Genomic DNA, 18,647 nt, shown 5'->3' with positions numbered 1-18,647 from the left:
AGTCTTATCCTGGTGCTGTTTAGCATCTATATGAAGCCATTGGCAGCAGTCATTCAGAGTTTTGATGCCGTGTGCCTTCAGCATGCTGATGACACCAAGTTCTATTTCTTGATAACATCTTAATCAAGTGTGGCTATGCAGACCTGGACTGGTGCCCGAATGCAGGGATGGGCTGGATGAGTGCAAATAAATTGTATCTGAATCCTGGCAAGATGGAGGCTCTGTGGGTGAACTGATATATCAGTTGCTTGTTCTGTATTGGGCTACACTCCATCTGGAGGAGTGGATCTCTAGTCTGGAGATAATACTCGTTCCATCATTGTCACTTGAAGCCCAGGTGACCTCAGTGGCTAAGAGTGTTTTTCACCAGTTTGGCTGATACAACATCTCCAGTCATTCTTGGATGACTCATAGCTTGGCCACAGTCATCCAGGCATTGGTAAATTCAACCTTTGCTGAAGCAACTGCAATGGCTGCCAGTATGCTACTGGGTCAAGTTTAAGTAATTGTTTTTAGTAATCAAACAACTTGGGACCAGGGTATCTCAAGGACCCTCCGGCTTACACGCAAGTAGGAATGGGATCGGGGCTGCTCTGATGGGAAGGGAGGCGTTGCACTGCCTAAGGGATCCCCGCCTCCTCCTGCTTACACGCAAGTAGGAGTTGGGATGGGGCTGCTCCGAAAATGCACACTTTTCACATATTTTGGTATGTTTCTGGAGCTGAAAACTTTATTGCAAAATTCAGAGAAGCATAAAACCCAAAGGCTAATAATGCCCCAATCCCTATATTAGCCCCAGGGGTGTGAATGAGGTTAGTTTGCTAAAAATGCAGACCAAACAACATTCTCCTCCTCCCCTGCTTGGAAATAAATTAAAAATTAAGTGGTTGCTCAAGAGTGTTTGCTTTGATTTCAAATATATAGGCAGGGATGACAGAATTAGCAGAAATGTGTTTACATATTTTGTTTCTTCCCAGCATTGAAAACACACATATTTCAAATATATCCCACAGTGACACTGTGTTCCCATAAAAACTGCTGCTGGTTTATCTGGAGATTTATCTCCTTTGAGCTAAATTCCATCCCTGACCCTAAACAGTCCACACATTTTTGTTTCAATATCAGGCCAGTATGATATTTACAGTACAACCCTACACATGCCTATTTGAAGCCAAACCCCACTGAGTTCAGTAGGGCTTGCTCCCAGGTATGTAGAGCATTACAGCTTTAACAGCTCGATCCTATACATATTTGCATAGGAAAAAGTCCTACTGAAATCAATGGGACTTACACCCAAGTATGCACATATAAAACTGCAGCCCAAACTATTGTGCATTTAGTAACTGGATGAGTGCACATAGCAGAACATGTGTGAGTATACTGTATACTCACACATGAGTACAGTGGTACCTCTACTTACGAATTTAATGTGTTCCGAACGCACATTCGTAAGTCGAAAAAATTTGCAAGTCGAATCCCATAAGAATGCATTAGGAGGAAAAAAATTGTAAGTAGAAGCAACCCTATCTAAAAATTCATAAGTAGAAAAAATCCTATCTGAACTGCATCCAAGATGGCGGACGGATCTCCATTCGTAAGTAGAAACATTCGTAAGTAGAGTTATTCATAAGTAGAGGTACCACTGTATTTAGCCGGAACTCACAGAACTCAGTTCTGGCACCTTTCAGGTGGGCGCCACTGCCATTATAAGAGAACAAGGGAGGTGTTCATGGTGAGTTCCGGCACCTCTTTTTCTAGAAAAATACCACTGAGTATACCCCATATGTTGTAATCTGCACCTGATGGTGAAAGGTGGACAAGAAATATTATAATGAATAAATAATAGTCGTAAAAAGAGATCCAAATTTTTGTACGTTTCCCTGATTTCAAAACATCTGCCACTAACGTATGCAAAGGCTCTAAGAGGTCAAAAGCACCAGCTAGCTAAGAATCTGTAAGCTTTCTAAAGGGTATTTTACCCTCTCCAAATGAGAAACAGGTAGAAAATGTGTTCAGAGCAAACCTGTCATCAGCGCTGGACTATCAATGAATCTATCGGGTTTTTCCTTCAGCTGAAGGTTTAGTGGAAAGAGGTGCCTTTTGTCTGAAGTGTGAAGCTGTACAAAGAAAGTAAGTTAAGAGTTATCCCATTTACAGAAACACTAGACCCCAGTGGCAAAATACATGTTAGCTTTATAGCTGTCAACACAAGGCATTTCTATATTGCAACAAGATGTTTCTTGGAATATGATATTCAAATTCAGCAGGAGAAATCAGGAGCCTGGGGCAAAAAAATAAATAAAGAGGTACTGCTCTGTCTTTGTTAATTAAACCTCAGTAGCAGAGTCCCAAACCAATGGGAAAGCAAAATTATGTTTCCATGTGGAAACCAGGCAAGCAAGCTCAACCTTAATTTTTTTAAAAATGTTTCTAGCTCTCAACAATTAGCCAGAAAAGCCTATAGATAAGAGAGCAATTGGCCCTTTTGATCATCTTTCAACTGGAGTTTCATTGCTGGACATGTTGCACATCGCTGCTGTATATTCATGCTAAAAAGAGCAAAAGAAAACTTGGAATGAACTTACATCATCGAAATGCTAGAGTTCATGGAAGCAGAACCTAATGAACTTTGATAGGATGATACCGTATGACTTGATAAAACAGCATACACAGGGCCTGTGGCTCTGTCACCAGAACAGAGGAAACATCCCCACTAGCTGTGAACTCACCAGCACGTTGCTGCACTGAACAGCAGATGCATTCACCCATTGGGCCTCAAATATCCTGTCAGTTTGAAAATGACATTCCAAAGGCATCTCCTAGACAATTGGGAAGACAAATTCTGTTCTTAGTAGTGATGGATGTCTGATCAATTTCAGAAGATCATTTTCTGGTTAATTTCAAATATGTTCATTGCAATTCATAAATCTATTTCATCCCATTTCTGCATTCATCCTTTTATTTTAAAAAAAATCAGCATGGAAATCTGTATTTAAATACATATGTAAATAATATTTTCATCACATATTAAAATATGCATTTTGTCTCAATTTAGGTACCTCTTAACATATTTTATCCTAAAATATGCATTGTTTATGCATTTGGGCATTTTTTGAGCTAAGAACTATATTGAAAAATTCAGAGGTATGAAATGCAAAGGGTAATGACATTCCAATCCATGTATTAATCAGGAGGGATGAACCGAGTCAGTTCATTTAAAAATGTAGACCAAATGAAACTCTCCTTCAGTTCCTAGTTCTCTGTGACATAAGATTTCATTTATCCCAGTAATAATTTCAGAAATAATAACTGTGACCAATAACTAGTTTCATAATCCTAATAAGCTTGATGAAAGAAATTTGAATGAGAGCATTTGATTTGCAGACAGTACTTATCCTGAACTAACCAGGAGCCATAACTCACTGGTAAAGATATATGATTTGAATGCATAATAAGTTGGCATCCTAGATACATTGCCGAGACTACTTCTTGAAAAAGTAGAGAATACTGGTCTAGATGAAGCAAGGGTATGACTCATTATATATAAAAATGGTTCTTATCAAGCTGGTAGGTTTATTCCTGTAAAAAGTTGAATTACACATAATGCATGCTCTTAGGCTACCAAATATAATACTAAGAGGTAAAGGTAACGGGACCCCTGACAGTTAAGTCCGGTCGTGGACGACTCTGGGGTTACAACGCTCATCTTGCTTTACAGGCCAAGGGAGCCAGCGTTTGTCCGCTTCCGCAAACAGTTTTTCCAGGTCATGTGGCCAGCATGACTAAGCCGCTTCTGGCGAAACCAGAGCAGCACACGGAAACGCCATTTACCTTCCCGCAGGAGCGGTACCTATTGATCTACTTGCACTTTTTGGCGTACTTTCAAACTGCTAGGTTGGCAGGAGCTGGGACCAAGCAATGGGAGCTCACCCCACTGCGGGGATTCGAAGTGCCGACCTTCTGATCGGCAAGCCCAAGAGGCTCAGTGGTTTAGACCACAGTGCCAGCCGCGTCCCCTAAAGGCTCACCTTTCAATGCAATTAGATAGCCACGACTTCAGTTTCCTTCCCACAGCTGTGCTGAATCAAGCAAATATGTATCACTCCTATTTTCCTACACTCTGATAAATCAGTGAATCAAATTCTGTTCTTGGCTAGCTTGAAAATCATGCGAGACTAGGCTTTGTAGTTCAATCTAATTTCACAGGAGATTTTGAACCCCTGGATCTGAGGCATGATTTTGGGAAGTAGAGGCCTAAACTGGTTCAATTGGCTATTGTAGTATTGTGGTCATATGAATGGTGGTATTGCAATTATTATATAATACTATAGGGCGGGGAAATTCATGAGTAATCATTAAAGATCTCAAAATACATGTGTGATTTCAGTCAATGGCGTTTACTTGTGTTTGTACCTATATAGTGCAACCGTGAAGCATACATTTCCCAAAGAAATGCAGTGTTGCTAATCTTTCCCTTGTGTTTGCAGACAGGCTGAGAGGAAACCAGACTGTAAGATAGTTGTCTGGATTTGCCATCTAGGAGCTGAGTTTCTTTAGTACCTTTCCTGTTTATTTCACCTCTTATCAAGTTACACACAGTATTTCTCCCCTGTAGCCACCTTGCAGCACCCCAGAGGAAGGCAGCTTCCCCCCACCTTCTCTTTTGCTGTAAACATAAGGGCATATCCTTATTTACCAGTGCCAGACCTTAGGGAAGAAACTGTAATAAAGCTACAATATAAAGAGTTTTCTTTGCTAGTGTTGCAAGCCAACTGTGCCTTTGTCTGAGGCTTGTTAAGCTCCTCTGTTGGGTACTGCAACTACTTCAAAAACTGTCAATAAGGGCCCTTTAAGAAGCTTTAAAAACAGTTGCTCTGAACAAAAAAGGACAGGCTACATGCATGCACAGTTATAAGCAGGGGAAGTGCTTTTCACACAAACCCACATTTAATTTGGACCTGTAATCACATGTGATCATTTAAAATCATGAACCACTATGAGACACTGAAATGCTCTACAATGCTAGCTTTTATGGGAAAAAAGCTTCTTGTCTTTATTAATTCATGTGGCATTTGCTGATTAAGCACCTAAAACACTGTGCTCCACCTACCCCCCAAACTCAAGAGGAATAAGAAAGGTAGCATATTTGGTACATCCACACTATAGCTTAGTTATCCCTAATATATTAAACTACTAGGGGATCAAGATGGACACATGGAAATGGATGACTAAATTAATACCATGTGTACATGAGCACCCTAAATTACCCAGACCTGGCCAATGACAGAGAGGATACTGGGTAGGATGAAACACTATATTCTAATGCAATACATGAGCTCTCATATTCTTTTTAAGGGTTCATATAATAGCAGCTTTCATATACTTCAGGGGGAATGCACAAAAGAATAAGATACAAATGAAGTATTCTTCTATGTCATTGATTCCTAGACTTCTTTAGAAACTAGTCTATGAATGTACCTCAAACACATAATGCTGTAATGCTAAAATTATTTGCCTGACCCAATTCATGTGTCAGGAAAGTACAAAGAGCATGTATTTCCGTAAGTGCAAAAAACCCAGATTGCCAAACTCAGAGTGTGATTTGCAGAGCAGAGAGGAATTATGTCCATGTTTCTGGTCTTGATTCATTTCCAGTCATAGATTTTGCCACTTGTTTTTAACAAGCTGCTTTTTCTCTTTTTCAAGCACGGCTCGGAGTACATTCCCCTGTGAGAGTTGCACACCTGCAAAGTACACTGAGTGAAATATGGAAAAAATATCTTCAAGTCTATGAAGTTGATTTGCCCCCAAACAATCTGTTCAAGTGAAAGTTTTACAATATTATAAATCCACCTATTGTATAAATACTATGAAGGTTCTTGCATTACATGTAACAGACCCCAGAGAACGCCTGCATTTTCTTCTTTCTTCTTAAGCCCACCCAGTCGCTTGCCAAAGTGACTGCTTTCTATTAAAGGTCTTTCCTCTTATGCCTATTTCTGCCATTCTGGCAATGGGAAAAGGCAAGTTATGCATTAACCTCATTTCATTTATGATAAGACATTGCTACCCCATTAGCAATCTCAGTTTTCTGACTTGTGGTGTAAATGTAGACTCTACCTGCTTTTCTGCAATGCCTCTCTATTTTATTACCTTTATGAAAGCAGTATTCATCAAGGTGATGACAATGTCCTGGGAAGTCCCTGTTGGTGCTGGTGCAACAGAGGAAGGTACAATCTGTGGACAATCAGTGCTGTTCTATAGTTCAAGAAGCAAGCAAAAGAAAGGAAGGTTAATATGGGAAACTTGGGGTCTTCTTAACACTTGAGGAAACAGAATTTAGAAAAAATGGCATGGCTGATAACATCCTTGGCATTCACTAATTTTTAGTCCCAAGTTATAACAGGTAAATGGAAGGTAAAGGTCAAGGACCTGTGGATGGTTAAGTCCAGCCAAAGGCGACTATGGCATGCGGCGCTCCTCTCGCTTCAGGTTGAGGGAGCTGGCATTTGGCCACAGATAGCTTTCTGGGTCCTGGGACGCAGGTAGCACTGTGGGTTAAACCACAGAGCCTAAGGTTTGCCGATCAGAAGGTCGGCGGTTTGAATCCCTGCAACAGGGTGAGCTCCCATTGCTTGGTCCCTGCTCCTGCCAACCTAGCAATTCAAAAGCACGTCAAAGTGCAAGTAGATAAATAGGTACCGCTCCGGCGGGAAGGTAAACGGCATTTCCGTGCGCTGCTCTGGTTCGCCAGAAGTGGCTTAGTCATGCTGGCCACATGACCCGGAAGCTGTACGCCGGCTCCCTCGGTCAGTAACGCGAGATGAGCGCTGCAACCCCAGAGTCGTCTGTGACTGGACCTAATGGTCAGGGGTCCCTTTACCTTTACGTAGCTTTCTGGGTCATGTGGCCAGAATGACTAAACCACTTCTGGTGCAATGGGACACCGTGACAAGTGCCAGAATGCACGGAAACACCATTTACCTTCCCGCCGCAGCAGTACCTATTTATCTACTCACACTGGTATGCTTTTAAACCAGGCACCCCCAAACTTCAGCCCTCCAGATGTTTTGGACTACAAGTCCCATCATCCCTGACCACTGGTCCTGTTAGCTAGGGATCATGAGAGTTGTAGGCCAAAACATCTGGAGGGCCACAGTTTGGGGATGCCTGTTTTAAACTGTTAGGTTGGCAGAAGCTGGGACATAGCAACGGGAGCTCACCCTATTGCGTGGATTCAAACCGCCAACCTTCCGATTGGCAAGCCCAAGAGGCTCAGTGGTTTAGACCACAGTACCACTCACATCCCTTCCCCAACTTATAGCACCCTTTTGCAGGCAGTTCTCTGCCTCACAGCCTTAAAATCCAATCCTGCAAAGTCCCATCATGGCCAATGGGACTTAATCACTAGTAAACATGCTTAGAACTGTTCCATTTCATCTCTGCATTATCAGTAAAAGCTCTCTACTTTACATAGATGATAGCCGTCAATCTTGAACTCAGTGGTCGGTGCCAACTGCCTGTGGTGTGAGCTGGCACCTTTACTTGCACAGACCAAGAATATATTAGTGTGAAAACAGAAGAAACTTCACCAACAACCTCCTCCCTGGAGTGTGACTGTGTGAGGCTTGCACCATTCCTTCCTATTCATCTTCTGTTCTACGGATAAACACTGTGCTTTCAGACTTCAGGCAACGGTGTTATCAATCTGGGATTTTTCACAGCGAAATTAATTTCCTCACAAATTAAAAGGAAAACCATATGCTCTCATCAGCTGCCATGTCTGAGGTAGCTACTATACCCGTTATTTCACTAGAAGAAATGAAACCAAATAATATGATAACAGTGTATTTATTTACAGAAATTCCAGCAAGAGTCCTTGCAAAAAAACCCAAGCATTTTGCTGTGCTTTTTGTTTTTTGTTTTAAGTATGCACTTGATGCTAAATTTGAGCACTGCATGCATGTGACTATGTGCGGGCAATAACTCTTATGAGTTTTAGAGCTGGCATTGAAGGGCTGTCATTGCCTATCACACACACACATCATCATTATTAAGGCTGATTTCTGCACAAATCCGTTTTGCAGTTTTGTAGTTCTTCTATAACTGCCCTGAAAAAGCAGAGATAAACAATCAGAAGCATGACTAGCACTGTTGCAGTAGATGGGTGTACAATATGAGATGCATGTGCAGTGCTCTTTATGGGTACTCACTACTAAGTACAGTCATACCTCAGTTTAAGTACGCTTCGGTTTGAGTACTTTCAGTTTAAGTATTCCGTGGACCCGTCTGGAACGGATTAATCCACTTTCCATTACTTTCAATGGGAAAGTTCGCTTCAGGTTAAGTATGCTTCAGGTTAAGTACAGATTTCCGGAACCAATTGTGTACTTAAACCGAGGTACCACTGTACCCATAAAGAGCACTGGATTGCTGCTGCAGCATAGTGCATAAAAGAATGGGCACACATTTCTGTCCACATTCACGAAACCATTTAAAATGATGGGGGCAGACCTGGAAGCAGTTTCCCTTAGAAGTAAACTGACTAGGTTAAAAGCTGCTCCTAAATTGGCCTCATCATGTTCATGTTCACAACTGTACTGATTTGTACAGGACTTAGGGAAGTTGCTTTTTTTATGAAAGTATAATAAAGTTATTAAGGTTCCTATGCTGGATCAGGTCTAGTGTAGTGTCATGGGAACCATAAAGAGAAAGTCATTCCCATTGCTCCAAATGAAATAACCATCTGTATAAAGACTGTGTGTGTATGTCGAGTGTTTACAGGCTATTGTGGAGCACAACAGAAGGAGGACAGCCACCAGTGTGGTGACATGTGCGTTGTTTAATTAAACAAGGGCTGAATATGAAGCAAATACAGTGGTATCTCAGTTTTCGAGTGTCTTGGAACCCGAACACCGAAAACTTGGAAGTAATTGCTTCTGTTTTCGAACGAGTCTCAGAGGTCGAACAGCTTCTGCTGCGGTTTTTCCTTTTTTCTCAATTGACTTTGCTGACTGCCCTTCGCGCCTCAGTTGTCGAACGTTTCGGAAGTCGAACTGTCTTCCTGAACAGATTACGTTTGACAACCGAGGTACCACTGTATGTTATCTAATATTCCACAGCACCTAGCGCTACTGGATGATTTTTTATCACAGTTGGAACCAAGGCTCAAACATGCATGAAGCCATATATGCAAAGTTGGAAAATATAAAAGAACCCTCTCTCCATCTTCTCAAAAGTGCATCACATAAAATTGATGGATGGACAAAGGATCTGATTACAAAGAGCCCAACTTTCACAATTTGGTTCATCCAAAAGGTTTACATACACAGACACACACCCTCCCTCCCTCTCTCCCTGAAAAGTCTGGCTAAATTCTTATCTCTCCAGGCATAGGCAACCTTGGCTCTCCAGATGTTTTGGGACAACAACTCCCATGATCCCTAGCTAACAGGGCTAGTGGTCAGGGATCATGGGAGTTGTAGTTCCAAAACATCTGGAGAGCCAAGGTTGCCTATGCCTGCACTAGTCTACCAAATATGCATAAATAGCATGAGCTAACTGAGAAAACATCATGCCCCACAGTGCACAAAGGTTGATTCTCTTGTCATTGACTGACTTCTAATTTACACCTGAGTGAGACAACTTAAGACCTGGGCCTTGTAACACTTAAAAAGATAAACAGTAGAACACTTCTCTATCTCATATGCTGCAAGCACTGGGAACTCCTTGCACTTAAGACTGGCTCTCCCCTGGTTCCTGCTAAGCCCATCTTCAAGGCTTCTCAATTATCTTAAAGTGCTTGTTTGATGGGGAAAAGCATGTTTCATGGTTTATCGGGACACTGATCTTAACCATGCACCTTCCCTAGGCTGCCTCAGCACGAAGATTAAATAAGAGCGATATGCAAGCAGAGAAGTAAATCAACAAAGAGGGAGTGGATTGATTCTGGTCCCTGAGTCTCCTTAATGTGAGCAAGAAAAAGAAAAGAAAAAGAGGGCAAGCAAACTCAGCAGGGAAATGAACATAGCTTTGTGTGTCCCTGCACAGTAAAGAAGCTGGCTCAGATTGCTAGAAAAACAAACAATAGCGAACAGATTAACTCACTACCTCACAGTGCCTTCTCCTGCCCTTGCGCAAACTACTATAGTGGAACCTCGGTTTATGAACACCTCGGTTTACGAACGCCGTGGACCCATCTGGAACGGATTAATTCACTTTCCATTACTTTCAATGGGAAAGGTCGCTTCAGTTTATGAACACTTCAGTTTATGAACAGACTTCCGGAACCAATTACACCCATGCTTCGGGTTAAGTACACTTCAGGTTGAGTACTCCGCGGACCCGCCTGGAATGGATTAATCCACTTTTCATTACTTTCAATGGGAAAGTTCGCTTCAGTTTATGAACGCTTCAGTTTAAGTACTCCGCGGACCGTCTGGAACAGATTAATCCACTTTCCATTACTTTCAATTGAAAAGTTCGCTTCAGTTTATGAACGCTTCAGTTTATGAACAGACTTCCGGAACCAATTGTATTCATAAACCAAGGTACCACTGTACTTTCATTTGCGGCTGCCTCAGGGAGAAGAGCATGTATCCATGTTTGTCCCCAGTCTGTCCACTTTGCTAATTGTAATTTCCACCATCCTCTCGTTGTTCAGACCCTGAAAGGTTACCAAAACAAGACCCCCTCCCCCATTTTGGCAGAGGGCAAAAGTTTTGGCGAAACAGATCGCTCTCTCTTTTAACTCATGACTTGCCTGCACGCAGCGATCACTGCAAATGCTTATTAAGGGTTAAACTACTAAACCCTGGTTATCAACTAGTACCTTATTTTCAGTGCTCCTATCTTTAGTTTCCAATCCAAGGAAACCAAACGACTACTGCAGCCCACGCATCCTGATGTTTAATCACCCCAGCAAATACATTCTAGATGGATGAACCTGGTACATTCAGTTGCACAGCAGGGACAGCTCGCCTGAGTGTACCTGAGACAGAAAGGGCCTTTTCACATTTGGTGTTTAATCCTTTAGTCTGTTATTACTAAGCATAGAAACAGCGCTTTTCATCTTTTGCTATGAAGCGGCTCTCTAAAATGGCACTAATTCTTGCAGCTGGATAGGGGGAAAATGTTTTTTCTCCGTTTTGCACTGGGAACACTGAAACGGGGGGGGGGGAGGGGGAGGAAGAGACCAGTGATGCATTCAAACAAGTTAGCATCTCAGAGACAGGGAAGAAACTCCATTTGCCAAATACAGTACATGCTTCGTATTTCCAGCATAGCTCCCTGGCCCTATAGTTTAGCAAAAAGTATTGCATAATTTAAATAATGCACAATATCTAATTGTATCTGTACATTCATATCTGTTATTCAAACAAATCAGAGAAGTTCCCACATTGCATTTTACCAAAACAGAAGTTGATAAGTGTCGGTTTATAATGTGAGAACAGTTAGGCAGGGTGTCTGCTTCAGGGCTGCTGAGACATGAATTTGGTGAAAGCAGCCTGGGATTTTGGTGTCTTAGCAGCGAAGCAGTCTTATGGTTTCTTATATCTATTACTAGGCCTCATGTCTTAATATCAGAGAGGCACCAAAAATAACACGGAAGATGGCACACAGGTGTCTGTGAATACAAATACGTGTGTTTATTTGAACGCAGAATGGTTTTTTAAAATGTTTGTGGGACTGAGGCAATTATGATTTCAGATGGTAAGGGTTTGCTGGCATAACTTGTCTATTAAAATTCAGTTCATGCCCTTGAAACTTCATTGAAAGCTTGCTTTATTTCCTCCACCCCCACCCACCCCTCAGGATGTAACATCTGCTAACTAAAACCATTCTGTGAATTTCAGATTAATGCAAATCTTCAGGGCTCTCAACCACTTCTCTTAGTCCATCTCATGGCAGCAAAAATTTCTACCTATTCCAGAAGGAGATTTAAAAGGTATATAAAAAGTAAGCACAGGGGTTTCTAGATTAGCCTTGCCAAGCCTTTTTGAAGATGATCCCTCCTGGATGCCCTAGATTCATCTGCTTAGTTTAATCCTCAACAGTTTAGGAGGCTCATTTTGCTGACATTGCAAGGATCTTAGAGTCCTGAAAAGGTGAAGCGGTGGTCAAAGGGCCACTGAAAATACCATACTTTCCCAAAAGGACTTAAGTGTGGAATTCTAAGGCAGGCCTAACATGTGGCTTGTGAGGGGTGCTTTCATGGAAAAGACAGTTTGTGGAACTGAAGAGCTGAGTTTTCTTCCTCTGTGTATTCAGATTCCCAAGGAACCATACAGATCGCAATGCAAGCGTATAGGCAGTTACTCCCACCACGCTATATTTCCTTTTCGTCTGTTCCAACGAAAAGCAGACAAATTCACACAGTCCTTTCTACCCTATTGGGACTTCTTTTTCATGTAATGGAAGTTTGTGGTCGTCGGTATGAAGCAGAGGGCTTGGCTAGAAATGCTGCTCCATAGAGGAGACTTGGCAGCTGGACATTAACAGAAGGAACCAGAATCCAGTGGGTACTAGGGTCAGCAGTGGCGATGGAGGTGCTGAGACCAACCTAGCAGCCTCTGAGGAAGCCCGAATTTGAAACCTCAGGGTATAATGTTGGAAGAGGTGGATTGTAAGGGCAGCTTCTAAATTGTTTAGAGTTATGATCAAACTAGTAACAGTTGCTTGTCACCTTAGATCAGGCATAGGCAAACTCAGCCCTCCAGATGTTTTGGGACTACAACTCCCATGATTCCTAGCTAGCAGGACCAGTGGTCAGGGATGATGGGAATTGTAGTCCCGAAACATCTGGAGTTTGCCTATGCCTGCCTTAAAAGGTAAAGGGACCCCTGACCATAAGGTCCAGTCGTGACTTATTCTGGGGTTGCGGCGCTCATCTTGCGTTATTGGCCGAGGGAGCCGGCGTACAGCTTCCAGGTCATGTGGCCAGCATGACAAAGCAGCTTCTGGCGAACCAGAGCAGCACATAGAAACGCTGTTTACCTTCCTGCTTGGAGCAGTACCTATTTATCTGCTTGCATTTGGACATGCTTTCGATCTGCTAGGTTGGCAGGAGCTGGGACCAAGCAATGGGAGCTTACTCCGTCACAGGGATTCGAACCACCAACCTTCTGATCGGCACGCCCTAGGCTCTGTGGTTTAACCCACAGCGCCACCCATGTCCAGCCTTAGATACTACCTATAGAGCAAACTACTCATGTGCCTACTTTTACTATTCATTCTGCTTCAGAAAAGGCCTACAGGCATAATTTTGCAAATATGTAGATTTTAACAACCATCAGTTCAATGTTATGTTGCTGTGGTGAAAATGATTTTACTGAGGAAAACATAACTGAAAAAGCAAAACCAAGGCCAATTTTTTAACGAAGTCAAGCATGAAAATCCCTGTATCTAATAAATTTACACTACACTGATAAGATCTGATTTGTCTAATGTATTCTTTCTGAATATTTTCCATTTATATATAATTGAGGCAGAGTAAAAACTGGAAAGTGAAAATAGAAAGTATGACAAGAAGGCCAAGGCCCTTTCTGAATAAAACAATCAAGGAGAGACTCAACACGCTAGAAAAATTTCAAAGCTACAAAGAAGTAGAAGGGAATTTAAAATGTAAATGATCAGTAAACTGACTGCTAAAAGGCCAATTTGTTTAAATTAACCTCAGGAACATTATGCCAAATTTCACTATAATGATGAGATGGATTTTGGATAACAGTGATTTCCTGTTCAAACTGTTGATTTTTACTAATGTTAGCTTGTTTTATTAATATCCCACAATAGACTAGTAAAAGGTAAAAAAAAAAAAACCCTGCAAGGTATTACTAGATTTATTTTATTGCTAAAATCCAGGCATTGCAACCCATGTGGAAATAAAGATACTGTTCCAGTTTTAAATGGTAATAAAGATCCAATGGATAAAGCCTGATTGAACAGCCAGGAAATGTGAGTACTTTTGTTAAACACATATAACTGCCTGTAGTATTATTATTATCATTAAAAACTGTCCATACTTCCAAATATCCTGCACCTGGATAAACTTCTTAAGCAGAAATGCTCTACTCTCCATGCATCTGAGTAGGAAAGAGGTTTTTATTTTATTTTATCAATGAACACCACAGCACAGCACAAGTTTTAACAACAGGAATTGCAGTGCTCATTTCACACACATGGAATGTGAGATGCAGAGGGATGGGGAACCTTGTATTTGGTCAAAGAACAAGGTCAGTGAAAGATGGGGAAAGCATGAACACAAACCCATCATGATTAGGAATGACTTTTGAAAGTCATCTGGTCTTCCATGTGGCTCACTGGATCAGGCTCACAGAACTACTACCTAGAACATTCAACAGCTAAATAAATGGGCCGCAGAAGATTTATGTAATCCAACCCACTGTCCATTTATTTTCCTGCACACACATGTAGAAATATCAAGTACTAGAGGTTTGAATACCAAATAGTGAGCAGGCTCTGCAACCTATTATCATTTGGGGGATAACTGGAAATCAGTGTCGAAAGACCTTGTCCAGGCTTCAACCTCGGCCCTCCAGATGTTTTTGGCCTACAATTGCCATGATCCCTAGCTAGCGGGACCAGTGGTCAGGGATGATGGGAATTGTAGTCTCAAAACATCTGCAGGGCTGAGGTTGAGGAAGCCTGACCTTGTCCTTCAAAACATCACCACCACCACGATACACAATGTTTATGCACAAGTTCTATACACACCATACACAACTATTGCCATTTCTGTAAGATTTGTAAAAACAAGGTCCTCAAATTTCTACCAGACAAGGAGAAAAAGAACCATAGTGTCATTAAAACAAAGTAGTATTATGAACTATCAGTGTTAAGTGCTTACATTCATCTGTATTGAGTCCTCACATTCAGTTGAATTGGAGACACAGGTGTATTTTCTAGTGCACCAGTAACACTTCCATTTAGCCGAGAGGCAGCTGATACATCTGAAATGCATAAAAGGTATGTACACTTATAATCTACACCAGTGCAGTTTATAGACTCCTGTCTGGAGTGAAAATTCTGTTGCAAGTCTGCAGTCTCTTCACTATGGCCTTGTGGCAAGTCCATCCACTGAAGGTTTTTAAAAGTCTAACACTCCATTCCCCCCCCCCCCGGTGAGAAGGCCCAGAAACTGCCCTTCTGCCATTCCACTTAATTCATGGACCAGAGAGCTAATATAACATCTGGTTTTGAGCTACTTCCCTTATTGTTTTTCAGGAATAACTTTTTTCAATAAATACAACTTTCACCATTGCATAGAGGCAACTTTGCCATTAAAAAGCAGCAACCCAAACTTGCTCTGAGTAAAGACTCAACACCACCATTGATGCCCCCTCTCACGACTATTTTACTATTATTTAAAGAAATCTTTAGTCCAGTGTTAACATTGCAGCAATGATGTCTGACCTGCCAATATGAGTTGTAAAATTTTATCCTGTGCTTTGTAGTCCATGCATGATATTAGCGAGTGACAGTGACTTTTAAGCTTTGGGGGGATACCTTGCAGAGTAGTAGGTAAGAATCTAAACTTTTAATTTCAAAAAGATCAGTTTGATTGGCGGCAAAGTATACGCTAACCATCCAATCATAATGTAGCCCTTAATCAGCATTTCTCAAATCGAGCCAACAAGACCATATGTGAGCATGAATAACATTCTTGCAGCAACAAAACATTTCTTAGCATGGATATGCTGAAAGCATGTTACTGACATGCTTTCAATGCTGACCCAAGCAATCAGATTATTCTAGGAGGAGAATGAATCTGTCCCCCTAAGTCATTAACTCTATACTGCCTTCAAAACCCATATCCTTTTAACTTTGCACATCCACAACTGCCTCTTCACATCCCTTAATTACTCTTCTTTTTGATGCTTCCTGCAGAATATATCCCCCTTCCTATAAACACATCCAAAGGGATGGTTATACTTGGGGAACCAACTGTTTCCAACTCTGGGGCTGATAATCCATTCAACAGAACAGTTGCTCGGCTCTTGAAATTGTACTGAAGTAATGCCATTTCAGTGCATTTCACATACTGCTGTAATTATCCCTAAAAGTTGTCTCCAAAGGTTGATTGGTTAAAGAGCATGATCTGTTGCGTGTGTAGACCTTTTAACCTTCCCCATATATATTCAGACAAGACTCAAATTTTTGGTTTGGTTTTTGGCAGAATTTAGGCCACAACTTTATTGATTACAATCAAGTGAGTGGTTGCATAGGCTCTGGTTCGACTAGCTCCCTGCACCCTTGCAGGCAGCGCTGACCCAGGGCACACCGTAGGTCAGCCTTGGGTGAACACCCGGCATAGTGGAAGGTGGTGTCCAACCAGTCCACCACTCAGATGCCCCCCTAGACTCAGGCTCCGGGCACAACCCCTCTCAGGGAAGACCAACCAGGAGCCCCAGGATTCCTTTAACGGAATACCCATTGCATAGGGATGGCCAGACAGTTCTGCCACCCCTATCTCCTGAACCAGAGCCTACCTTACAATTTGTGACGATTTGCTACGCAGCAGGCGAAACCCAAATGGCACCAGCCAATCAGCCAAGTGGGGGAAATTCCTGCCGTGCCCGTCCCAATGACAGACAACACATGATGGCATAGCAAGGTCATGCGTGCAAGCCCTAAATATAGGGAGAGGTGGGTGGGTGTTCTGATGCACTGGCCCATAAGAGGAAGCTCAGGGACACGTGCATGGGCTTAAATAGAGGTCCCTCGATACAAATTTGCTGGCACCCCATTGGTCTGATTTCACCCAGCATCAAGGGACCTCCAATAGGGTGTTGTGACCATCCAAATGTTCCCACCCACAACACAGGGTCTGGTTGCCAGGTCACACCACAACACGTTCCCTCTGGATAGGGAGGACCTGATTAAGCACATGGAAGAGAACTTTCTAGGGATAGAGGCAGTGGCAGGTGGAAGAAAAACAAGGCCTGACAAGGTAATACCAAGTTGTTTCCACAGCTCCATGAGCTGCATAACCTTCATGCTCACTATGTTTACTGAACCCTGGGAAATCGTATTTTGTTTTACAATAGACTGATCAGTCTATTAATATGTAGAATTTATCTCCTGAAAATCAAGCAGAGTTCTGAGGGTTAACACTAAAGCTTTCAGATAAAATAAAATAAAATATTAAGCACGTTTAAGAAACTTGAAAGGAAAAAATGCCAAAAGCCGTCAAAATTGTCCAGATGGTCTGAAATGCTCTAAGACCCTTTCTCTGTGAATCTTGGCAAGCTGCACAGTCTTCCCTGCCAAATCCTGCCCAGGGTCTAAAATATCTGGTTGACAACTAAGTGGTTCCTGCTTAGTTAACCCTCTACAATAATTGCTCCTGGGTGATGAATGTACTTTTTTTTTTAGGACTACCTAATTCACAATCTCTCCCCTACCGAAAACAAAACAAAACACGAAAAGGGTTTCCCAATGTCAGATTCTGATGCAAGTCATAGCCAAGCAACCTACTGTTTGTCAGCAAGCTGCCATCTCCTCTCCACTGTAATTTACGGACCATGAGATCACTTACGCTGTCTTTGGATAAATGTTTCCAGTTCTCTTGCAATCATAGATGGTGAAATTGGCCCACACAATATTTTTGCCGTTGACCTGTACAGCAGTTTGAACAATCACATGATCTGAGGGGGGGAAACAAGCCAAAATATACCAGATCATAAGAGAGTTGCTTTTATATTTTTCTAAGCTTTCAAGACAAGATAAATGCCTGGGCGGGGTGTCTCAAAACTGTTTCTTTCCCCAGGGGATGCGAGTCCTCAGTTTGCCCTCCCCCCAAACTCAAAAGTTTCTCTTCACTTAAAATTGCAGCTTTCAACTCCATTTCTCCAAAATAGGTAGTCACACAACAAGGGGGTGGTATGTAACACTGATGTTAGCAGTGGGATTTGTGTTTCCTGGAGCTTCATGCTCCGGCACCGGGGGCGGAGAGCAGGCGGGGGCAGGGCTGGTGCACGTTCTGGGGGCAGGGACCACCGCCTGCAGGGGCGGGGCAGCCGTGATGGCGCCCTTGGGATCGCATTGCCCGGGGCGGAGCGCCCCTACGCTTCCCCTTCCTACGCCCCTGGAGGCATGTAACATATAGAACAAAGAAAGCTGCAGGGTTCTGCTTTTGGCACGTAACCCCCTTTTATTGCACATTCATGATGATTTGCGCTCATGATGCTATCAGGTTGGTCATATGCGATCTCACTTTCAATACTATTTATTCCTGGAAAAGTTCTGAGAAAGTCATACTGCTTCCTTTCTAGCCGATGCATTTTCAGCAACCTGCTGATAAAATCCCATAACCTCTCATACCACAAATTTTATGGGGTTGGGGTTTTGTCCCGTGTTTATTGCACTATAGTTCCTCCAGACCGTAATTGGGGAAGAACAACTAATAAAGCAGGATAAATCCACCACTGACACACTGTTATTGTGTCAAGACCATGTTACAGAATAGGCTTGCAATAAAACACCAGTCTGGAGGGGCCCCATGGGGAACTTTTTCTGGATGAAGGAAAATTTGGTACCACACATTAATACACCTGTGAGAAAATAATGCATTAGTAAGAGAACATTTCGTAAGTTCTGAAGCATTTTATCGTCCACACATGTCT

At 42.3% G+C, this 18,647-nt stretch overlaps 1 protein-coding gene across 1 annotated transcript in view; it reads right to left on the bottom strand.

The window, feature by feature from the left end:
- PLXND1 (plexin D1) overlaps positions 1 to 18,647 on the bottom strand; it is a 157,342-nt gene that overhangs the window by 73,949 nt on the left and 64,746 nt on the right. Inside the window, exons 7-11 of the mRNA XM_060271380.2 lie at positions 17,561 to 17,669; positions 14,870 to 14,972; positions 6,154 to 6,258; positions 2,730 to 2,819; positions 2,024 to 2,117 (exon numbers count right to left, since the gene is read on the bottom strand). Coding sequence (XP_060127363.2) covers positions 2,024 to 2,117; positions 2,730 to 2,819; positions 6,154 to 6,258; positions 14,870 to 14,972; positions 17,561 to 17,669 — 501 coding nt within the window. The remainder of the gene's footprint in view (positions 1 to 2,023; positions 2,118 to 2,729; positions 2,820 to 6,153; positions 6,259 to 14,869; positions 14,973 to 17,560; positions 17,670 to 18,647) is intronic.

The sequence above is a fragment of the Zootoca vivipara genome, chromosome 2 (assembly GCF_965207765.1).
Source record: "Zootoca vivipara chromosome 2, rZooViv2.hap1.1, whole genome shotgun sequence".
In the NCBI taxonomy this organism is placed as follows: Eukaryota; Metazoa; Chordata; class Lepidosauria; order Squamata; family Lacertidae; genus Zootoca; species Zootoca vivipara.
The sequence above is the reverse complement of the archived record's forward strand: the minus strand, read 5'-3'. Positions and strand labels throughout refer to the sequence as shown.